At 41.0% G+C, this 24,746-nt stretch overlaps 2 protein-coding genes across 15 annotated transcripts in view; both read left to right on the forward strand.

The window, feature by feature from the left end:
* The window catches only part of LOC122611632 (terminal nucleotidyltransferase 5C), a 47,398-nt gene extending 44,521 nt beyond the window's left edge, over positions 1-2,877 (forward strand). For all 5 annotated transcript variants that reach the window (XM_043784852.1, XM_043784853.1, XM_043784854.1 and 2 more), the window contains one exon: positions 12-2,877. In XM_043784852.1, the coding sequence (XP_043640787.1) occupies positions 12-1,682 (1,671 nt within the window). In that variant the 3' untranslated portion in view covers positions 1,683-2,877. The remainder of the gene's footprint in view (positions 1-11) is intronic.
* Positions 2,878-6,120: 3,243 nt separating this feature from the next.
* On the forward strand, positions 6,121-24,578 carry LOC122611536 (protein GDAP2 homolog). 10 transcript variants are annotated; one of them, XM_043784688.1, is made up of 13 exons: positions 6,130-6,371; positions 13,041-13,107; positions 13,164-13,315; positions 13,660-13,802; positions 13,864-13,996; positions 14,366-14,475; positions 14,547-14,801; positions 17,188-17,315; positions 17,387-17,487; positions 23,064-23,217; positions 23,275-23,414; positions 23,481-23,679; positions 23,753-24,578. In XM_043784688.1, the coding sequence occupies exons 2-13, from the start codon at positions 13,045-13,047 to the stop codon at positions 23,795-23,797; spliced, it is 1,623 nt and encodes a 540-aa protein (XP_043640623.1). In that variant the 5' UTR covers positions 6,130-6,371; positions 13,041-13,044; the 3' UTR covers positions 23,798-24,578. The 10 variants fall into 10 exon arrangements, 8 of the variants coding, with proteins under 8 accessions (XP_043640628.1, XP_043640623.1, XP_043640624.1 ...); XM_043784689.1 differs by lacking the exon at positions 6,130-6,371 and adding an exon at positions 6,415-6,432; XR_006325533.1 differs by lacking the exons at positions 23,064-23,217; positions 23,275-23,414; positions 23,481-23,679; positions 23,753-24,578 and adding exons at positions 17,912-18,855; positions 18,912-20,610 and having other exon boundaries at positions 6,121-6,371.
* Positions 24,579-24,746: the final 168 nt, after the last annotated feature.

Consider the following 24,746-nt stretch of genomic DNA (forward strand, 5'->3'; position numbering starts at 1 on the left):
TTCCTTTGCAGTGCGGGACACTAGACGGAGCCGAACCGTTGTATCATCAACAGCGCAGCAACAGAATGGACGTCTATCAGATCGACGATGGATTCCACTCGGACGGCGGCACCGAGACTCCGCCGCCGTCTCCCAGTTCTGGGTCATCGATCGCCTCGACCTCGGACCACGGATCGCTGGAGAGCGTGGATACCGGGGGGACGCAGCGGCTGGCCGTTCTATCGTTCGAGCAGGTGAGCAAGCTGCACGACGTCATGGACGAGAAGGTGGCCATCCACGGACGCGGAAACTTTCCTACGCTGGAGGTAACGCTAAAGGATCTGGTCAACCTGGTGCGCCGCAAGCTGGAGGCGGAGGTGAACGCCGGCGGCGCCGGGGTGTTAGTTAAGGACATCCGTCTCAACGGCGGGGCAGCTAGTCATGTTTTAGCCAGCGAGGATCAGCCGTACAATGACCTGGACCTGATATTCGCCATCGAGCTTAGTTCGCCACGCGTCTTTGACCGTGTCAAGGTGGCGGTGCTCAACACCCTGCTGGACTTGATGCCCGAGGGCGTCTGCAAGCGCCGCATCTACACGTGCTCTCTGAAGGAGGCCTACGTGGGCAAGATGGTGAAGGTGAACAACAACAATGACGGCGACCGCTGGTCGCTCATTTCGCTGGGCAACTCGCCGGGCCACAAGAACGTCGAGCTAAAGTTCGTGGACACGATGAGACGCCAGTTCGAGTTCTCGGTGGACTCGTTCCAGATTGTGCTGGATTCTCTACTGCTCTTCTACGACTGCGCCGCTCTGCCCATCTCGGAGAACTTCTATCCAACGGTGGTCGGCGAGTCGGTTTACGGGGACTTTCAGGAGGCACTCTACCACTTGCAAAAGAAACTGATCTCAACGCGTCAGCCGGAGGAGATACGAGGCGGCGGCCTGCTCAAGTACTGCAATCTATTGGTGCGCAACTACAAGGCCGTCGACTCGCAGCTCATCAAGACCCTGGAGCGATACATGTGCTCGCGCTTCTTCATCGATTTCCCGGACATCAATACGCAGACTACCAAGCTGGAGGCCTACTTGCGTAACCATTTCTGGGGCGTCGATGAGGAACCGCTGCAGTATCAGTACCTGATGCATTTACGGGAGGTGGTCGAGATGTCGACGGTCTGTCTGATGGGCCACGAGCGGCGCCAGTCGCTCCATCTAATCCAGTCGTTGGCCGCTCAGGTGCTCTTTAACAAGCAGGAGAAACAGCAGCAGCAGGCTCAAGAGAAGTACCAGCAGCAACAGCAGCAGCAACAGCAGCAGCAACAGCAGCAGCATCAGCAAAATCAGCAGCACCAACAGCAGCAGCAGCAACAGCAACAACGTCAGCATCAGTTCCTGGACACAGCGCAGCAGCAACAGCAGCAGCAGACACAGACGCAACAGCAGCAGCCGCAGCAGGCCGCTACCCTGACCCTTGTTCCGCAAGCGTCGCCCACGGGTCAGGCGCAGACCATTTATGTGCAACAAGCCGCACCAGCCGCCGTGTGCTGTACGAGCAGCGCAGATCAGACGCCGGCAGCGGCCCCACAGACCATACAGATACAGGCCGGTCCGCCGGGACTCATCTATGCCAACGGCGTCTACTATGCACCTGTGATCCCCAGCACCATCTGCACGTGCAACTCCACCTGGCTGAGCACGTGATTAGGACGGCAGGAGCAGGAGCAGCAGCACCAGTACGAGCAGCAACAGTTCCAACAGCAACAGTGGTCAGAGAATGCATTGGGAGCGACGCTTTTGGCTGAAACTGAAACTGAACCACCACTAGAAACAGCACCGATAGCACCACCATCTCAACTATCACCATCTCAACCACCATCATCACCGTCACCAACAGCACCCAGAACCCAACTCCAAAACCAGATCAGATCCACGACCATCAGCAGCAGCAGAAAGAAGAAGAACAAGGCCAAGCAGCAGACAGCAATAAAAGCAGAAAGCAATAGCAACGAGACGACGACCACAGCATCCATGACAAGAACAACAAAGAGCAGAGGGACCAAGCAAACGGCAGCAGAATCAATGGAAGTATGTGCAGCCCAAGGAGGAGCCGGTGGAATTAAGGGCAGCTTAGTGCTGATACCTCAGCAGATCAACGGACTGCCCGTTTACAACCAACTAGAGGATGGCGGCCGATCGGCGGCGGGAACGTACAGCGGACAGTTTGCCTACTTCTATCCGCACGACGGCTCGGCGCCCAGTATGTTTCTGCTGGGCAAGGATTCCTACCTCAATGTTACCGAACAGCAGGAGCAGCACCATGATCATCAGTTTGTTTAGGATGTGGAGAAGAATATGTGGAAAACGGTTTATGCTCGCTAGCCGTGCCCCTTTGCACTTTACGATTACTGTTGATTCATAATTCATATATTCGGTTGGCTACTTTCTTCGTTAACTGTATGATCAGAGGTCTATTTAACTGTTCCTTTTCTATATCTCTAATTCAATGTGTCTGGCGACTTAAAAGCCTGTCTACGACACTTGGCATACACGCGCTCCTACTTTAATAATGTAACTACCGCAGACTGAACTTCAGCCGCTGTTAGATGTTGAACAGGGACACCACCTAAATCACTGACCCACGAAAAGGACGAAAACAATTGCGTATCATCATTAATTTGGCTATATGAATCCTTTTACATCATATTTACGTTCGTTGTGTATTTTCCTTTGCTTAAGAAAACTAAATTTTAATTTGAAAAACGTATAGAAAGTAAAAAAAAAAACAAAAAAAAAAGATAATTTAAAGCCAAAATTTAATCTGTTTGCTCGGTCGAAAGTCGTTTTCATCTTTTCCAACATTCATTTTTTTTGTAATAAACCTACCCAAAAACCCAAAGCTGTAATGTAATTTTGGATTTGCCAACCCACATATCCACCACACTATCATTGTATTTTTTAATAAACAGACACACAAAACCTACAAAAGTGATCAAAAAATACGGCATGCATATAGCACGTTAATTTCGAATTGACCTTTTTGTATGTCGACTGCAACAGACGAAGGCGGCGTTTTGGGTTCCAGTCTAGAAATTCCAAGCAACAATCTAATTGCAGGCTGAAATGATAATTTAAAGCGATGATATGTAAATATTAGTCAAATTAATATGTGGACGAGGATTCGAAAGTGTAGAAGGTATATATTTTTATGGTGTACCAGAAGTTGCTCAATGAAATTCAATCCACAAAACGAAGTTAAACGAAATAACGTTTACTTTAATGTGTAGAAAGTGTAAAAACTAAATCTCTGATCGAAACAATGAGAAATGTCATATTTTGTAGAATATTTTCGGTGTGTCCTGACAACAGCAACATATGTATGTGAATAATTGATTGAGTGAATTCTTAAATCCAGGTGGGTGATAATTTATGAATGGTTAACTGATATAGACATGATATAGATATGCTCTAGACAACATTAATAGTTCGAAACATAATATTTCTTGAAAAACCATCAAGAAATGTTAGATTATTGTGTAATTCTCTTTTTGCAATTGGAACAAAATACCACAAGCGACTAAGAAATATATACTTATATGCAACCATAAATATATATTTATATCCACAACAAATGAAAGACAAATGTTCCACAAAACAAAACGAGTCGAAGATGAGTGGATGTCAATAACAATGGATGATGGTTAGTTTACGATGTTTCCTCTCTGTGTGCATTCTTCCATAACTTTGAGAATTGTCTACCAACTACACATTTTTGTATAATGTTAACCTTGAACTTGTTTTGAATTTATGTATTAACTTTAGTTTAAACATTGTGACATAATGTACGATCTACGCTGTATGTATGTGTATATATCCAGATTATTATTTGCATATTCGACAAGGTCCAAAGCCAACGTATTCCAATTTGCAATCTGCAAATCTGCAATCTGCAAAACATTTTACTTAGTGCAAACTTTAAAACGAGTTAACCTGATACTGAAACTGATACCGAATTATATAACTGAATTAAAATCTAAACCAAAAACCGAAAACTAACAAAAAAAAAAAAACAGGAATGAAGTACGATTTGTTCGGTCGGAATTCTTTGGTTTTGCCAACTGCAATGAAGAGGTTTATTTCATGTTTGGGTCCCTTAGTTAAAGCCTGGGCTGGGCGGATAGTGTTTTTACACAATATAATAAAATAAAATACAATATATAGATATATACACATATATATATATATATATATATATATATATTAATAAGCTGTAAAATAGTTGGATAAGCCTGTAGAGAAGAGAACATATTTTGAAATATCTCTAGCGTGTAATATTAAATTTATATATCTACATATACAGATAAAGATACCAGATACAGATACCAGATATAATTGTAAATTCAAGCAAATCAATCAACAATCTATTGAGATTTGTATATAATATATATACTTAATTACGTATATCTAATTATTATACCAGCACACACATACACCACAAGCAGACACCACACACACATACACCACACACAAACAATATATAAATATTACTTACATATTACATTATATATATAAAAGATAATAATAATAATGTATCTATATCTATACCATATACAACAATTACCATATATATTACTTCTTTGCGCTTCTTGCGATCTAAGGAATTTCAATAAAAACAAAGAAAAATACCTAAAAAGTATAAAACCGACGAAAAATACAAAAAAATATACAAAAAACAAAAATATAAATCCGTTTGAGCATTTATTACTCTCGGTGTTGAACATGGGGCATGGGACCTAGGGGCTGGAGTTCGAGAAATTCGTTGGCAGATTCGCCGTCCATGTCCATAACCAGTTGGCCAATGGAATGGAATAAAATGGTCAACTGTTTGTTTCCTCCTTTCCAATTTTATGGCTAACATCTGCCGATTATGAGCGAGCGGAGCTGGGGGTCCGCCGAAATGCATCTTGGGAGTGGGATGGAGTCCCGACTCCGATAACGACTTAAGACAGTCTCAACCTCGACAACTTCATCTTCATTTTCATCTGCAGCCGGCTGGCTTTCGCTTCTCGAGCTGGTTTCACTTTTTGTACAATTTAATTCGCATGTGTTTTTCGGGTAAAATGTATGAGTTTTCTACCAATTGCACTCGTGTAGCGTCTTCAGCATCCATGTTATATGACCCGGAGCGGGTCCATGAAGTTGTTGATAAGTGGTAACTATGACAAGTACACATAGGCCACAGGTGAATGGCAGCAACTTTGTAGAGGGAATGTGTATATTGGAGATTTATGCATTTTGATTAACGTGTTAATGGCCCAAAGAGTTTTTCGCGTGCCCGAGAAGATACTAAGCTAGTCGAAAATAGATGAGCCAATAGCTTAAAGAGTACTTGCCTAGCTAAAAAATAATGCTTTTAAGCCCGTCTAATTTTATTTGCTGGCACCAAGATAGATAAAGCAATGGTGTCTCAAAAACACACTTTGTAACTATTTTCTTAAATGGGCATTAAAGATATCAGAAATCAAGTATAAGCGTTTAGTTTATTAAATATCAAGTATACGTATGAAAGGTATCCAATATATAGTATTCGCGCCATGACATTCGAATAACTTTAGGAAAGCTTTGAGCTTTACATCAGCCAGCTTTTGAAGGTGCCTGTAACTACATTTATTTTACATGTTGGTATTGAATTGACCTAGCTTACGTATTTTCGGTTCTTTATTGACATACTATAACAATTGTGTGAATATATTTCTAAAAATAACTAGATACCAAAATGTAATTTTTTCAACTGAAATGCTAAGATTAGCTGTAAATTGTTTCAATGTTTCTTGTAACCCTTTTATTAAAGAAGATTACATTCAGCAGATATTTAAATTTCAAACCCAGTTAAATTTGTTTTTAATGTCTGCTAAACAAAAATTAAACAAATAAAAGTTTGGCGTAAGCAAAAAATATTAATCTGTGCTAAATTTTTCAAAATATTAAATGAAAATTAGTTATATTTGAAAGTTGTTTGGTTAATTTTTAATAACAATTACCTTTCCTGTTACCTAAAAATATTGCAGGCTAAATAAGCCCCACCGCGTTAATTTTGTTTGGTCCCACTACTTGAAGCAGTCAAAAGTGTAAAGCTGGGCCGAAAGCTTTCTCCAACTTCAGTGTCGAACGCGGATTTCAGACGAGCGGTGGCCGAGAAAGAGAAGAAGTAATTTGTGCCGAGAAACTAAAGCTTGCAACACACCAAAAACACACACACGTACACGGCACACCAACACACACAATACCCTTGGAGCTGAAATTGAACGCCGAGAACACTGAGCGAAACGTGCGAGGGAAGTGATAAAAGCTGCTACCTGGAGTTGGAGTTTGATTCATTGATCGACGAACCGAGTGCGTAAAGCCCGTAAACTTAGGATTGCAAATATACATACACGCATACAGGCGCAGCCAGGCAAGCACACACTCACTCACTCACTCAAACGAACACACCGTCAGACATACACACTCTCACTGAGAGTTACCTGAATAACCGCCGCGCCTACCACCGTCGACCAACAACCGCGTTTCCCTTTATCTCACTCCCACCGCCCCTCGCTCGTTTAACGGTAAACGGAGTATTTGTGTGTGTGTGTGCGCAGTATCTGTGAGTGTTTGCCTACGCATCCGCCAGTGAGCGTGTGTTGTCTTTTGGTGTTTTCGTTTCGAAAAAGTTGTGTGTACATTTTCCAAAACAAGAGAAAGAATAATCACTGAATTAACGAAAGAAAGAAAAAAGGAGGCAAAACAAGGTCTCGATTATACAATAACCAAAATTTTGATTTTATTTCTGTGGAAAACGTAAAGCGTTCTTTTTTAACGAGAGGGTGAATATAAACACAAATGCAAAGACAATTACGAAGAGACACGCGCACACACTCACAAAATAAGAAACAAAGAATAAAGTGAAATAACCTTTAAGTGCCGAGCTTGTGCAACTTCCACTTCTCGGCCATACCACTAATTATTTATGATTTCGGTTTAGTAGCGAGCTCCGTTCGGTTTATTCAGTGACAGGTTTATTCACCAAGAACACTTACCTCGAGCCACCCTAACGAGCGCCCCCCATTTCCCGAGCATGTCCCAACCATTTTCCCACCCGCTGCTCCACAACTTTGTACGTGCTGCAACATCGGCTGCGAATGCATTAGAAATTTATGCGAAAATACATAAATAAGCGAGTGGCGAAGCATTTGACCGGACGCCAAAAACTGGATTTTCCTCTTCCATGGATTTCTGTGCTGAATATCAAATATGATTGCAGTTTCAACGGGTTTCCCGCCCGTCAGCCACTCAAGTCATCATCGAAACCAGCTCCATAGCCCATTGGATCCCTCGGGGTCGCAGTTATTTGCCAGCACAGCCCAATTATCAGGCGATATTGAAATGACCCGGCGCAGTCGCCAGTCGAAATCCCACAAACTAGGCAAAGTCGTTCCTAAAGTTTCAAATAAGCTGTTAAATATTTACGACCAGCAATTGGGGCTGCTTTGTGTGTTTACTTAACAATCTTTTGCTTTAAAAGCACTGAGAGATATTATGCAATAACTGGGTTACCAAAATTATACATTACTGCAGAGCATTAAGTTGTTAAACCTAAAGAGGCACAAAATATTGGATCAATTTTAACTACACATATTGCGTCTATCTATCTTGCGATCTATCTGGCTGAGGAATTCCCGTATAATGATGCAGATTTAAAAATCACCCAAGAAGTAGAATCTTTTTTAGCTTGATAGAGTCAAATATCGTGATAGACCTGTTAATTTTTGCCATATACTAGACTAATGAAATTTCTAGCCTGTATGAACATATTTTGCCCCACTGTGCGTACCCGCTGAAACTGACAATTATTAATAAGCGTTTTAGCATTTGCCGCCGCACAATATGTGCACACATAAACACACAGTTGTGTGTGGAACTTCCCTATTAGAAATGTAATTTCCCCCAAACCAAGCGGCATCAAACTGGAGTTATTGTTCGGGCAGTCGGCCAGCTTATTGGGGTCATTAGAGCTGGCCAGGCACGACAAGAACAACAATCCGAATGAGCAGAATGAGTCCATTGTCAGGGCTTTTGGCCATTCACTTAATACTTCAGCGAACCGGCCATTATATAAATGCATTCGCTTTGCTGTTTCGTCAGAAGAAGAACGCAGCTCACTACTGCAGATTATATTTATTATTTGGGGCCTGCGCGACAGTTCGGCACAATTTATTCGAAGATAATGCCGGAAAAATTGCTGCAATTTGCGCTCAACAATGGCCGAGGGAAATAATCCGGCTGACGTCAGGTGAAACTAGGCCCAGAGTCGCCCGGTCTAATAGCCAATGATTGGGAAGCTATAGCTCGAGGTTAGACCTCGCCTATGACGCATCCGAAATAAATATAAACAGCAAATATTTGGGCGACGTTGACTGGAAGATACACAAATCGGAAAGCGGAACGCTTCCCGCCTGGCACTGTTTGCTACCTCTGGGATTGGGGACCTCGTTCGGCTTGTTCTCCGGGCCAGAGATCAGAAGGCAAAGGACAATGCCAACAACCTCGTACAGCCCGTACGGAGCGCACACACGGCGTATACTCAATGCAGGGAATCTGAATGTTCGGTTTCGGTCCGTGCCAAGCGCAGCCCAGTTGGATTCATTGCCCACCTATGCGATGTAATGCCAATGCTACTGGGCTCCTGTAGTTTTACATGCCCCCGACGCCAACTGAAGCCAAGTATTTTGTATGTATTTTCGGCTGTTTCTGCCTTGTTTTTTGGAACCTGCCCGACTCGGCAAAGGCCTTGGCATGTGGGCGACAATTTCGCATTTATTATGCAACAGTTTGGCGGATTGAGCGTGTAGCGTAAACAAAATTGCTGCCAGCATTTCTTGGCCCACATTGGAGCGGGTGGCAAAGGGGGAGTCGCATTTATTCTAGAAATTTTCGGGGTCCGAATGGAAAGTACCCTGGAGGACGAGGCAGATACATTGACTCATAATGCATGACGACCGAATTCTGTTCCTGTGTATAAAAATATGCTATATTTAATTGCTTTTATCTAGAACAATATATAGTATGTACATATGTACTATCAAATCAATAATGTCACATATGTATACTGCGTTGTTGGCAAAACATACTGCATTTCAATAATAAACAATTTGAGTTATGTAGATGTTACCTCTTAACGATCTTAAACTGTCGCCTAACTTAAAGGCAATTTGCTTGGCTCCTGTATTCTTTAGTGCCTTATTAATTTTCTGCATTTGGTTTAATACAAAGACAAGAACCTTCGCATATTTTCGTATCATTGAACCAATATACATATGCGGATGACCCTTGGCCCCTGCGATATTTACATTTAAGTTGTTTGCCTCCCCTGCAACTTTTCACAATTTCCCCCTGAACCCACCCCGCCGAAAATCATGTGGAGAGGTGGAACTCATGTCATGCAGCACAGTTGAAATAATGTAATTGACTTGGGCACGCAAACTGGCAAGACAAATCAAGGCGAGGCGAAGGAAAAGTTGGGAGTCACATGTGCGCCCATTGGACTTTAGCCAGTGGGTGGTGGGTGGTGGTTGGTGGGTTGTGTAGGTGGTTTGGCTGTGATAGCTCAGCCTGAATGCAATTCGAGGAATAACTGCAAAGCCAGTTATCGGCCAGAACCCACGCTGCCACTTGCAACAACATGCTGCAGCTTAAAACGAATCTCTTGACAGCAGACGTGAAAAACCATTCAAAAGTGCCAGCCTGGGAAGTCATTGGTTCTGATCTAAGATTTGCCAGTGTAAGACAAAAAGAGGTATATTGAATTGTGTTAAATTGCTTAGTTAGCATAGTGCAAAAGTATTCCTATGACTTCTATGTGATAAAAAGCTTTGCCAAACAAATTTAAAAGGTTTTTAGGTTTATTTAAGTATAAAGCCATAATGCCCACACACCGCCTAAAACTGCCATGCTCACACTTTTAAAAAAGTTGTAAACTTTTTTTCATTGAATTATTTTTTTCCCAATTTCTAGCAATACTCCAAGAATGTTGAAATTTCACGTTTGTAATTCCACTAGATGAGTATCGGGTATCCTAGTCCCCAAAAAAAAAGCACGAGGCCCGCACGACTTTTTTTGAAAAAGCACGGCCCGGCCCAAGCCAAACACGAAAATTTCAACAAAAAAAACCAATGCAATTTTTTTTAATTTATAGTATGTCATATACAAAGAAATTTAGTTAAGTCCAATATACTTATTGATTGCCAATTGAAAAAATGAATCATTCACAACATCCGACTATTTTTGTTGTACTAACCTTCAGTTAAGGAAATCGAATGTAGATCTTTTGCAACCAATGCGAGCTGTTTTCTCTCCAGAATTTTCATCACACAATTGGGCACCGTTTTTTTTAATGGAAGCGAATCGATTCTGGGTTGGTTGGCATTGTCATTTGCCGCCAAAACACAACGCCCACAAACCGCCCAAAACTGCCACGCCCACACTTTTGAAAAATGTTTTGATATTTTTTCATTTTTGTATTAGACTTGTAAATTTCTATCGATTTGCCAAAAAACTTTTTGCCACGCCCACTCTAACGCCCACAAACCGCCAAAATCTGTCAGTGTTGAAGACTCTCAGAGTTCCGAGCTGAGTACGGGTATCAGATAGTGGGGGAACTTGACTATAGCATTCTCTCTTGTTTTATGATATAATTATTCAATATTTATTTGTGGCACTTATTTATGTATCATACTGATTTGTAATCATTTAAATGCATTTTTGATTAAAAAGCACAATAATAATTACGTTTTTATAAAATACCTTAACTTCGCCACGTTCAAAATATTTATTTAATGAGAGGGTTAGGACAATAAAAGCACCCCGGGATGACCAATTTCGGCTATATTCTGTCACTGTATGTCAACTTTATAGCACTTTGTTTGTAGGCATACATAATGCTAAAATAAGCGAGACCGGGAGGAAGTGGGTGGTTGGCCGGCGAAGCTAATCAAGTGCCAACTGAGCTGAGACGTAATTTACGTATTTCTGTTGGCCATTATACCTTAGAGCAAAAACAACAGAAACGACCATAAGCAAACAAGCTGTAAAATATTCGTCAATTCTGATTACTGGTTAGACCCGTCGGACTTGTATACAGGGTGTTTTCCTTCCACAAAACGAAACATATAAGAAGAAAAAACTTATGCAACCCCATAAACAACACACGATCACGTAAGCTCTATCACTTTCCTTCCCACTAGGAACATTTGAATGTGTGGCTAATTGTTATTTGCTGGATGATCCGGCAATTAGAATGACGTTATAGGGGTTCCATATACGGAACACCCCCAATGGAACTCATCCAGCACTATGGAAGCCACAGCAATATCTATTCTTTGTTTACCAGACTTCTTATCTGGTTTAAGATTCTGGTGTGGGTTTAAGATGCCAATTTAGATTGGACATGTACTTCTCAATCTGCGTTTTAGGTGTTAAATAGTTTCGTGAAGCAGTTTGTAATCCAACAACGATGTATGATGAATAGTTATAATAGCGTATAACACACATCGTAAAAATAATATATAGGAAATAAAGTAAGCCACTGAAGTTAAGTGCAAAAAACTGGTTTGCTTATTACTAATCGTATTTTTTCTCATTAAGTGAAAAGAGTTTATTTCGAGAAGAGACACCTGATTTAAAAGACACAATATACTTAAGCGAGTCTGAATTAAATACATATGTTAGAACATACAAATATTACTAGCCTTGCATTTCCTATTCCTTACACTTTGTGAAAACTATTTGTAAAAAATTAGATTCTCCTTTTCGTGGGACGTTGAGATCAGTATATATTTCTAGATAACCGTCATTCATCCCAGATAACAGATATTTCCTTGAAATCGACGATGTTTACTCAAGTGGTAGTGGCTGTGGAAAGTTTTGCATTGTGTGACGATAGCCGCACTCGACACACATCAAAAAGACAATAGCCGCGATCTGGGTGTCGCTATATATAGCCGCTCGAGGGCCAATTTGGGTCACATCTCCCACCTGGGCGTGCGTTTGGAGGTGGGTCCGGTCCTCTTCTTTGCTCTTCTGTTTACCTGGAATAAAGGGCAAAGTTCGATGGGCTCAACTGGTGGGCATGGCAGTGGGTCCGCCCCTGGAGCGTTTTGATATGGCAATTAGCCGCAGCTGCAGTTTGCATTCGCCAGCGTTTTAGTTGCTGCTGTTGTCGTTTTTGTTTTTGTTTTTGCTGTTGCTTTCACCATTCACTTGGCTCGTGACGCACACGCAGCAGGTGAGAAACAGAGGGAGGTGGGGGGCTTTCGTTGCAGCCGTCCTTGCATTACGACGTTGTTTAGTCAGAGATGGGAAGCAACTGCCTTTGATATGCTATCATAAAATATGGCCCAACACATCAGAGGGTCTGGTTAGAATGTCATCGACGACTAGCATTCGTACAGCAAGTTGCATTCCAAATAGCTTATTTAAATATTCCTCAAATAATTTGGTTATATTTAATATGAACAGAAAACAAGCTTGGTTTATCTATCATAGCTTCTTACTTTAAAAACATAATAGGCTTCTTTCACTACTGCAGCTCGCACCCTCCACAGAATACCTTTTCAGCTTTTTCAGGGTTTTTGTGTTTACCCGCGAATTAAGATCTTCCTTCTACGTGATGACAACTAGCAATGACAATTAGAATGCAAATATTTATAGATTTCATTCAGTGCCCTCGCTTTCAGAAGTAGCCAAATGGGTTTGGGTGAATGCGAGGTGTCGCTCGGTACCATTGGTGATTCATCCGCGGAGTTCTGGGCAGATAGCTTTATAATCACCATACCCACGCACACGAGATGGAACTGGCTAAAGCCGGACAACGAGTTGATTGTAAACAAATTCCGCGACCGTAATGGGAACGGCGGAGAACAGGTTATGTTGGGGACAACTAAATTTAGCCAGTTGAAGACTGATTGATGGTCGAATTACTGGTGCGCATAAAACTAACTATAACTATTGGTTTATTTATTATAGAGCAATGCGTCTCGACACGAACTCAAACGTGGACTTTAAAGCATTCGAATCCAGCTCAAGCTCATGTGTAAGTGCTCCAAAGTAAATGCCCTGAACAGCGGCTCTCAATATTCACACCTTTAGCCTGTCAAATTGGATAATCTGGCCACCTGGGGGGGCTCACAGAAAACAGACACACGGCTGCCGATCACGGACTACTCCAATCTGGGCGGACCCCGGCACAATCGAAGTCCCTTTCCACTGTGCAAAGAGGTCAACAATCGCTTTGTAATCTGGTTAGTACCACACAAAATGTTAGCTCCGATAAAATCTAGACCCCTCTGAGAAATAATTTAAAAAAAATCATGATTTAATTTAATGGCTTTAACCACCACAAAAAATCTTTCAAAATTATATACATATTTGCCTAATTTGTGTAAGCATTAATTAAACGAGAAGTTACAACGCAGATTAGGTACTTGTCAATGATAAAACTGTATACATATGGAGATACCTAAATATGTATACTTATGTATATCGATTATGTTGAATCCGTTTCAATGCAATGTCAGCGATAACACTTCAGCGATAAAACTTCTTTCATAAATCCTTTATAACGTTTGTTATTTTATTTTACCAGGGATGGTGACATGACCACTCTGGAGGTGGACGCCATCACAAACACCAGCGATGAGACTCTGACTGAAAGCAATAGCATATCGGAGCGCATCTTTGCAGTGGCTGGTAACCAGCTGCGCGAGGAGCTGAGCATCACGGTTAAAGGTAAGTTGGGTCTGCAGCAAGCATTAAACACCATATAATATCTGAAATGTCTCCCACTTAGAATGCCGCACTGGGGATGTGCGCATCACGCGTGGATACAATCTGCCCGCCAAGTACGTGCTGCACACAGTGGCACCTGCCTACAGGGAAAAGTTCAAGACTGCCGCCGAGAATACGCTGCACTGCTGCTACAGGTACTGTAGCTTTATAATTTTATATATTTATGATTTAATCAAAAGTTTAAAATGTTGGAAATTAAAAATTGGTAGTGCATAACCGACTGTTTATAATCACATTAGCAAGTTATTTTTACGGATTTGTATGGCTAATTGTTCTAGGTTAAGTTTTAGGTTTAGGGAAAGCATAAAACCCCCAATTATTGCAATAAATATCAAATTTGTAATACATTATTACATTTACATTAATACATTTATTTGGAACTAGTGAGCTTGTACTTATTGTGTTGAACAGGACCAAATATTTACTAATGGCATATTGGATGTATTATATTTAATTATAAATAAACTTCAGTTTTAATTAAATATGTGGTTACCTCTTTACAGAAACGTCCTGTGCAAGGCGAAGGAACTGAACCTGCACACCATCGCCTTGTGCAACATCAGTGCCCACCAGAAAAGCTTTCCCGCGGATGTGGCAGCCCACATTGCCCTGCGTTAGTACTTAATGATGTACATTGATCACCAAAATCTCCAACTGATCAAAATCTATAAACCCAATATGCAGGTACCATCCGTCGCTATCTGGACAAGTGCACCCTCCAGGTTGTGATATTGTGCGTGGGCAGTAGCGAGCGCGGCACCTACGAGGTTCTGGCTCCACTGTACTTCCCCAGGGATCAGCTGGAGGAGCGCAGTGCCCTGTGGCAGCTGCCCAAGGACATTGGCGGCGAGTTTGGGGAGCCGCAACATCCGGATCCCGATCGCCAGATACGGATCATCCGCAATCCCCAGCACAGTGTCCACATGCGTCACCGTTTAGGTGAGTAACACAATAACAAATATATGAACATTTTGGGCCTTTGATCCCAGAAGTCTGATAATGTATGTAAAACATATATATTTTGTTATAGTACTGAATGCATAAAACAAACAGAGTGTATTTCATACATAATAGTGTATCTTGTAGCGGTAGTATCTGGTAGTTAAGATCATTTTTATGGATCACATAGCGCATTTATGACTGTAGCTTTGCGATTGTTGCTTGCGTCACTGCTTTCTCACTGGCGGCTTATCAATCGGCTGTCGATGATAAAGGCGGCTATCATCATGGCAATGATTCTACATGAGATATATACAGTTCCTTTGTTGCCTGTCGATAAGATAGAAACACAGCAGTTGAACAAGTGAATAACGCGTGAAATACTAGCGCAAGATACGAGAAATTCGCTGGTCTGCTATGTTGACTGGCCTTTCGACTTCTATGGATTCAGTTACGCTGCAAAGTCGGTCGAGTGCGGGTCACTTGGCAGTTGTTGCATTCGATTGGTCAGGGAAAAGTCGCCAGTTTTCGATATTTGGGCCACCCTACCCATAATACAGTTTCTATAATACCATTTAACGTGTTTGTAAGTGTTTCGACGCAGAAACTGACAAGGCTTACCTTGAATATGTGTCATAAATCCAGCCAAGAGTAAAAAGTATCTTTAGATATTTACTCTACTAGGTGACATAAAGCTAATTGCTGGGAATCGAAATAGATTCCCTTGCATACTTTCGGGATATATTTCCGTTTGTGAACGTGTAAATTCTCTTGTACATAAATTTCTACAAGTACATATTTGAAAGGAAAAATACATTTCATTTGGATTATTGTTCGCTGGTAACCATTTTTAAATAACTGCTTAAGTTTTCTGTCACAACTATCGTTTTAATTATTTATTATACCCGTTACTCGTAGAGTAAAAGGGTATATTATATTCCTTGAAAAGTATGTAAAAGGCAGAAGGAAGCGTTTCCGACCATATAAAGTATATATATTCTTGATCAGGATCAGTAGCCGAGTCGATCTGGCCATGTCCGTCCGTCCGTCCGTCTGTCCGTATAACCGTCGAGATCTCAGGAACTACAAAAGCTAGAAAAATGAGATTAAACATACAGACTTCAGAGACATAGACGCAGCGCAAGTTTGTTGATTCATGTTGCCACGCCCACTCTAACGCCTACAAACCGCATAAAACTGCCAAGCCCACACTTTTAAAAAATGTTTTAATATTTTTTCATTTTTGTATTAGTCTTGTAAAAAAACTTTTTTCCACGCCCACTCTAACGCCCACAAACCGCCAAAATCCTGTCAGTGTTGAAGACTCTCCTTCGCACTTCCACTAGCTGAGTAACGGGTATCAGATAGTTGGGGAACTCGACTATAGCGTTCTCTCTTGTTTTTTGTTACGTTTACAAATATAATTTTTGTTAACCATATTGTCTGATCCGATTTGTATTGCTAAATATTCCATTTCTGTATTACTTTTTAGTAGATCGCAGATTGCGCTTACATTTATAATAAGTTTCAATCAGAATTGTGGATTGAGTTTCTTCATATAATTAAGTAATCTTAGTTGATTAGGTAATCTTGGACTAAATCTTTTTATTTAAACATGTAAGCGAAAGCTAATAACATTTTGCATTCGTCTTACGTTGGCTAATCAGGCCAAGTTATTTAACTTACTCTGGCCCGTTTATCATGAGGAGTGTCACTCAAGTGTTTTGGCCTGGCCAAGTTCCGTCCTGGGTCTAAATCATGTCGTAGCAGTCGTGTTATCAGCATTATCAGTAAGCTGCCGGGAGCGATGCACAGCGAGAGCTTAAGCGAGAGTAAGGGAAGAGCAGGGGCAGCATCCAGTTTTACTCAACGCTCGTGCCTTTATCCGCTCCGCTGCTGTATCGCATCAACCGCCCAGAGCTGGCATTCAGTTCAACTCACATTCCGCAGCACTGAAGTTCGCAGATTACAGAAAGCGTTTGCTCTGCGGGGTTAATCGAAATCCAAATCGAAACCAAAATCCAGCGCAGAATGATAAACAACTCATTTGAGTTCTCGTGTAAAGACCATAAGCCCAGACGCCCGAAATGAAATACAAAGAAAAATGCCTATGCTCCAAGTTTCGGTTCAATGAAAATAGCTTCAAATTCATTAGTTACGAAAATATTACATACCTCATCTGTTAAAACGTTTACCCGATTTATGGACAAGGAAAAAAACATTATTATATAATATACATGCAAACTTGTAATTTAATAAATATAATTAAATGATCGTATAGTTTTAGTATTTCTATATAATAGTTGGAAGTATTTTATGCCTGAACCTTAACGGTTTTTCTTATAATAACTTATCACACGCGTTAACCATCTTTTATCTGTTTCAGCCGACGACGATTCAGACGTGAGTCCACACGACATGGAGGGCAATAGCTCAGATCTGGAGTACGGAGCACGGGATATGAACGGTCTCAGCCTAAACTCGTACAGCAGCGGATTGCAGGCTCAGCTGCAGGTGAGTCGTCTTTGAAAACCCGAGCTGAAGTTGATTTACTAATTCATTGATGGCTTCGGTCCCCAAAACAGCGCGATCTGGACCGGCAGCACCTGCTCAGTGATCGCCCACGCACTGGAGTTTACGAGAATGTAATTTCCGAGGGAGTCGAGGGCATTGAGCACCAGGAAAGGTAAGCTTTTTTTTGTTACTTGTTACCAAACGAAATTCCAGATAGATTAGCGTCCAGGCGACTAGTTCAATATTAGCTATTATTGTTGGCAATTATTGCTTTAATATATTAGCATGGAAAATTCTGGTTAGTCATATTGCTTTTTTTTAATAGGAGTAAAATTTCTTGATATTCGTTTAATGAGTGAGTCATTGTAATTTTATAAACACATAAACACATTTCTGTACCAAAATATGTGGATATTATTGGGTCAAATGTTGATTAAAAGTGAATATTCTGATTAATAAGCAACATCCATAGAAATAATAATTTCCTGGAGTGTGTGTGGCACGCGCTAGTAGAAGTTGCCCCACAAATGGCCCTCCCGCTCCTGCCCCTTCAATAAACACCTTGTCAGCGAGCCTTCCTCCATTTTTTATTACAGGAGCATGCCGGAAATATCTTAACCGTCTAGAAAATGCCTTTCCCCTATGTAAATTCCTCCGCTTGTCGAAATTTTAGAGGCTCCAGGCACGCAATCCGTTAGCTCGGCTCAGTTTATGGCTAAAATTAAATTGGAGCGGTTTAAATGGACTGGAGAGCGGAAAGTGCTTGCCCATCGTCCTGCACAATGCTAATTGGACTGGCCAAGGGTTTTGTGACCTTTTTCTGACGTATAAATATGAAGCACTGTGGCGTCATAGTTTGCGTGAAATTTTCACAGCCGCCTGCAAATGAATATTTACAACTTTGTAGGTGGTCTTCAGAAAGAGTTCACTATTTCTTTGGCCAGCGGAGGGTCTAACAAAATGGTGTGTCACTTGGAAATACTGTAACATATTTTCTACCAAACTAAGGCTTTATATTTCATTATTCCTTGATATATATATACTTTCATTTGGGATCCCTCTAAGATACTCGTAAGATAATCGCATCAAAAATATTTATTTTGCCGTTTTATTTGTAGAAAAAGATTAGAGGTAAATATTTATGAATATTTATAAGTTATATACTCTTATTAGCGGAGATAATTTGTGTTCACTTGGAACGTCTTAGGGTTACCCTATTAAATTAAATATGGATGAAATTCGAAGCAGAAGAAGAAGGAGGCCAATATATAATATTAAAGAGATGAAAAAAAAACGAAAAAGGAATATGGAAACGAAAATTAATGTAAACGTAAACCATTCGAATCCCTCGTTAAATTGATGCATACTTGTTCCAAATATTGCCGACTACCCGAATTAAAACAATTACAAGTGACACCTCGATCGAAGTGGAAATCTCGTGAGTCCGCTGGTAACCGGATCGGACGGTGGCTATATAATCAGAATATCGAACCGTTGCAGTTCATTGAATGAAACCGCACAAATGCCTCGCACACATTTTGTAAACATTTAAATGCAACATCTCCCAGGCAACTTAATTTATTCAACCGATTTCAGGGGAGCTGTATGTGCATTCAGTGGGGTAGTGACAACTGGACGCCGCTTCCTGGACCAGTTTTCCGTTGTCACTCGCCTTTTTTGTGTGCGTGCGGGGGGAATGCACCCCACTGTGCAGGCGCCTCTTCTCTGCCGCGTTCAATAAAATTCAGTCTGAGGTCATTCAGGCACATGCAGAAAATATGATTTCAATTTATTATTACTTTCCTACAACTAATTATTTTACTAAAGCCCTGTTATTTAGCTTTCGGGGTAAATAATTATTCACTGTTAAGGGTTTTTTATTCGCAGTTCATTTTTATCGATTACATTCTGAGGTCATCCAGTCTCACATTGACGTAAACATTAATATGAAGTTTGCTAGCAAGTATACATATGTAGATGAGATATAAAACTAATAAAACCTAAGCCTTATTAGCAATAATTTATAATTGAGCTATACAGTTAATGCTTTCTTAATAGAACAGACTTTAATTTAAATTTGAGGTCAATTTTTTCTATAATGTCCATGTGCTAAGGTTTTTTTTTATTTCATAATACATTTCAATTTGTGTTCTGAGTAATGATCCCATACACCGTACAAGTTGAAATCGTTTTGATCTTATCGTGTACAGTTGTACGATTTTATACGCACATTAATGAGTCAGGGGTGTTGTTGTTTATGCCGCGTTGTTTCAACAATCCATTCTGATGGAAATGTTGCACATTGCACGCATACGCCCGTAATTCCCACTGAATGTGCAAGTGTGGGTGAGTGGTGGGTGGATGAACCGAAATAGCATTCGTGTGTTCGTTTTCTGCGCATTTAGCTGCCAACTGACAACGCAAACATTTGAACTGATTTCATTTTTGGACAGTTTTGTTTTAGCCCGACTGACATTAGTGCAAATAAAGCCGCTAGCATGATGTCCTTGGGTTGTTGTTGGTGCTTCCCTGCCTCTAACGGTTCTTGCTCTTCTGGGCATTGGTGTTGTAACTAATTGCCATTGGAGAGGCGAAAAGGGCGCACGCTCCAAAAATAAGAGAACACACTCTCTCGCGAGCAACGTACACTGATAGAAAAAGCGAGTTTGATAATAAATGCGCAGGTCAAACAAGGAAACTCATTTTTAATATGATTGTGTTGGAACAAATTTTGCAATATATATATATATATATTTTCTTTTTAACTATTATCACGATTATACTTAAGGTATTTTATGTTCAGCGCAATTCACACAGGGGTTTATTTTGGTTATATTTGGCTTTGATTTGTAAGGCAATCTCGACTAAGCTATTTCGAAGTAATATGATTTAGCAAGACGTGTCAGCTTTTCTTTCTGTGCAGCATCATCGCGTGGGAGAGAACGGGAGCAAACGTTTGCGGCGACGTCGCCACTGCGTCTCTCTCTTTCCACCTTTCCCCCGCTCCTTCGCGGCTGCTGGGGCGGCGAAAAAGATTCAAGAGTAGCCCCACTCGCCGCAAACTCGCTCATTCGAAAAGCTTTACTCGCGGCGAACGGACGTGCACTGAGATATATATATCCATGAGGGCGCCAATTCTATATAGGAATCGGTGATAAATCCATAAAATCGCATCGACCTAAAAGCTGAAAATATAAGGAAAAACTATTTACATTTTCGCATTTCCACGAGCCGCTTCCGTACAACGCAAAAGTCTGGCCACTTCGCTGCCCGCACATACATTTTATTTAACGGAGAAAAACACCCTGAACTATTTATAAGTATCTGGCAAAACAGAAATAGTCTATTTTGCGTCAATTGAATGCTAAATCGGTTTGAAAGCAGCAGCTAGCAAATCAAAACGTACAGTTAACCGTTGAAAAAAAGCGAATTTCTATTTTGACTTCAAATCGATATACCGTAATTGTGCGCGAGAGGCGAACGACGAACTTAAAGGGAACAGCAAGAAGTCACCACCCACCAGGGAAACCAGCAACAACTACAACAACATCCACAAATATAATCCATCAGAAACTCAGTAAACTATGACAATGCTAGAAGGCATGACGTCGATTGACCTGGGCTCCAGTCCCATGCAAGAAACCACGGGCGACATGAACGCCGTCCTCCCCGATGACCTCATGGAGTCACCGGAGGAAAGGTAAGGGCCTCGCCAGTCGGCGTTATGGGGTTCAGGGCATTGCGATGTGTCTGTCACGGAGTCGAACGGGCTATCGAGACCCTCACCCGCGCCTCCTGGCCGTAAACGATTGCTCCTTGGCAAGGGTTTAATGACGTCAGCGGTGGGCAGGAGTGCATTACGGCCTTAGCGCTCTAGTTCGATTCAATAACTGTCAGATACATAAAGCTGAAAGCCACTTATGCAGCTATGGCCACTTACTATATGATAGTCTACATCGAAATACCTAATGCTTTGATCAAAATTAGTCATTTGATGGTTCGAAGATCAGAACTACATGTAAATATATAAATTTTTGATAAATTCGCTTCGTTTTAATGCCTCTAAAGACTGTATAAATAAAAATGATATGAGTGGGAAATAAATAGATATGTATCCTGCGCTTAGCAGGTTCCGTTTACCGAATATGAACATCTAATACAGTGTTTCAGTTGAATTAGTTCAGGTTGCACCATTGCATTATTCACTATTCGCAGTTAATTAAGTAGTTGAACACTACTCTTTCCAGTGGCCACAAAGTCTATTTTTAGACTCGTGCATCCTTTAGTTTGCCGTGCAGCTTGGCCCTGACTGGTTGTTGCGCCCCAGCAACCTTCACCCGTTCGCCCACCGCAAGTGAACCTAAGCAGAACCCCAGAACCTTTCGGCCTTGTTTTTCCGTACGTGCCAGCGAATATTAACATGCAATGTGTGTGATGGCATGAAATGTGATCTAATAATAATGTTTTTACTTTTCTGCGGCACTGACTTGTTAAAGTGTGAGATTTATTCTGCGGATTAGCATTGCGCTTTAAAATTCATTGTATATTTCGCACGATAATCACATTCAGGGGGCACCACCCGCCAAATCTACCTGCATCCGCATCCGCAGCTGTATCTGTATCTTTAGCTGGGCAAACACCGATAATAAGATTATGATCGAGATTAAATCGGCTAGCACTGCGTCACAATGCGTCACATTTGGGCACTATCTGGCCCATTATCTGGCCATCTCTCCGCAGTCGTAAACGGTTATCGGTTGCTGCGGCAGGAGGTGAAAAAACATCACATTTAAGCCCGATTTAATCACATCACTAAGTCAGCTGAAATTGACTCATATTTGTCCGCATTGGGCGGAGGCTGAGGCATTCAATTAGCCAGATCTAAAGTTTGTATTTTGGCGTGTGGCTTCGAAAGCTGTTAATCACTTTAACCCACCTTTTGCACACATATGAATATATAGATACATCTATTCTGAAACGGTATGAATGCGTCATACTTAATAACAAAGTGGGCACTCATTCTCTGGCTAATTGAATGAACATTAAATTCGAACCTGAATTGGGTGAACCATTTCTCCTGCCCATGCCCATTTTAATTTTATACTTTAAAATCGCAAATATTTGCCAAAACTTAGCAACTTAGCTAAAGAGAGCAAGCCAGCTAAAACATGAGTATAGCACGCTTTTCGCATTTGTAATTCGCCAGGCGGTTAAACATGATGTTCAGCGGCTTTATTTTTAGCGAAATAAATTTTAAGCAGTCGGCCAAGGCGCCTCTACAATAGCTTCTGGTGACTGTGTCAATATATTTGTATGCTTATATGGCCTGGAATTGCGTGACACCACATAATAATCGATCGAACTACCCTCCCAAAACAACCCACCCAATCAATATGGGTTTCACATAATCGTTATATGCCTAGTACTCGAAAAGTCAGAGGCCAGAGAGTAAACAAAATGAAAGCAATTTTAAGTAGAAGCAGTCGTGCGTGTAATCCATTTTGCAATTGATCTTAGGTGGATGATATTAAATTTCTGAAAATACAAATTATATCAGTATATGTATATATATAAATATTTATATGTGTATGCTAATACGTCTTACAGAATTAGCACCATAAGTCAATAAATCATTAAACTCTTTGTGCAACTTTTACCGATTAAAGTGTTTAAAAGCTTAAAGCCTGAAACATTAGTTCTATAGGATTAGTTCTATGGGATTAACCGCTGTGTTTTATTTTCTTCTAGATACGAGCGCCTCCTGCGTCGCGCCCAAGTCGAGGATTTGACGGAAGTGTCCGGCATCGGCTGCCTTTACCAGAGCGGCGTGGACCGCCTGGGTCGGCCTGTGATTGTGTTCTGCGGCAAATGGTTCCCCGCCCAGAACATTGACCTGGAAAAGGTAGAAGTTTTGAATCAGATATTCCTATTTACAAGTACTAACACTATTGAACCGCAGGCCTTGCTATATCTGATTAAGCTACTGGATCCCATCGTTAAAGGAGACTATGTGATCTCGTACTTCCACACGCTGACATCCACGAACAACTATCCATCGCTGCACTGGCTGCGTGAGGTATACAGTGTGTTGCCTTACAAGTGAGTTCCTATCTCAAGACCCCTCGCAAAAAGACATTGTGCTAAATTCTACTTATATTCGGATAGGTACAAGAAGAATCTGAAGGCCTTCTACATCGTGCACCCCACTTTCTGGACTAAGATGATGACCTGGTGGTTCACCACGTTCATGGCGCCGGCCATCAAGGCCAAAGTGCACTCGCTTCCGGGTGTGGAACACCTGTACTCGGCCATCACAAAGGATCAGCTGGAAATTCCCGCCTACATTACCGAGTACGACATGGCGGTAAGTCGAATCGAACACAGTTACCATATGTATGTATATACGATTACAATATATGTTTTCGACCTTTCTACAGACCAATGGCCTGCATTACTTCAATCCTGTGCCGACTGCCTCGTAGATGGCGGCCATCGTTGCTGTCTAGGACAGCTGGCAGCCACCATAGCATATAGATACATATATATAAATCACAGATACATTTGTGAAGTTTTTATAGATTTTATAGAACATATTTTATTTTCGTGATAAGTAATATTTGTTTACTTGCGCATAACTTTCGATGTTGTCGTTTATCGATTGACTTGCCGCAAGTTTTGTTGAACATTGTGTAGCATACTTTTATGGGAGGTTCCGAGTCGCCTGGTAGCCCAAAACCAATTAGCTAAAATATAAATCGGCAGCCCCAAAAACGAGATAATTGTGTAAAACATTCTTATGAATTGCATGGAAATTAGTTGATTAGTTGGCATCGGCAGAACAAAACCTTGTTATTTCGCTATAAATAGTTGAAAAGTTAATATTTTGGTAGGAAATCGATAATATGAATGAGGAGGATTTGTAAGTGGGATAAGAAGAGAAACCAAAACGTTAGCATTGCTAAACAAAATAAAATTTGATTAGTGAACCTGCATGTACGGATATACAATATTATTCTAAATATGAAATTGATAAATTGTATTTAATTACGGAAGGGAAAGTATATATGAATAAGTATAAATATTGTTAGTTATCTTTGCAATTACAAATTGTATTATTAATGTATTAATACTAGAACTAACGCGTATGCAGTTTGATCCCCCGATATACATATACACACACATACGTACTATAATTCAATTGTATTTATACATAACTATATACTAAATATACACAATTAATAAATTAAACCTAACCAAACCAACCACGGAGGAGAACTCGACTCGCAGAGAAGCATATATTTTAAAGCTCTGAGAAGCTGAGAAGTGCAGCAGGAGCCTGCAGAACCTTTTGTAGATACTTACTAGAGCTCACCGTAAGGCCCTCCCAGCAATCGAAACACCAATAAAGAACCTAACGAGTAACAAGTAATG

The sequence above is a fragment of the Drosophila teissieri genome, chromosome 2L (genome assembly GCF_016746235.2).
Source record: "Drosophila teissieri strain GT53w chromosome 2L, Prin_Dtei_1.1, whole genome shotgun sequence".
NCBI classification, from domain to species: Eukaryota; Metazoa; Arthropoda; class Insecta; order Diptera; family Drosophilidae; genus Drosophila; species Drosophila teissieri.

Excerpts from the sequence above, each read along its gene's own strand:
- LOC122611536 (XM_043784688.1), top strand. The coding sequence starts at position 13,045 with ATGCGTCTCGACACGAACTCAAACGTGGACTTTAAAGCATTCGAATCC. Across the intron at positions 14,802-17,187 it reads CCACATGCGTCACCGTTTAG|CCGACGACGATTCAGACGTG; the intron begins GTGAGTAACACA and ends TATCTGTTTCAG. Across the intron at positions 23,415-23,480 it reads TACAGTGTGTTGCCTTACAA|GTACAAGAAGAATCTGAAGG; the intron begins GTGAGTTCCTAT and ends ATATTCGGATAG.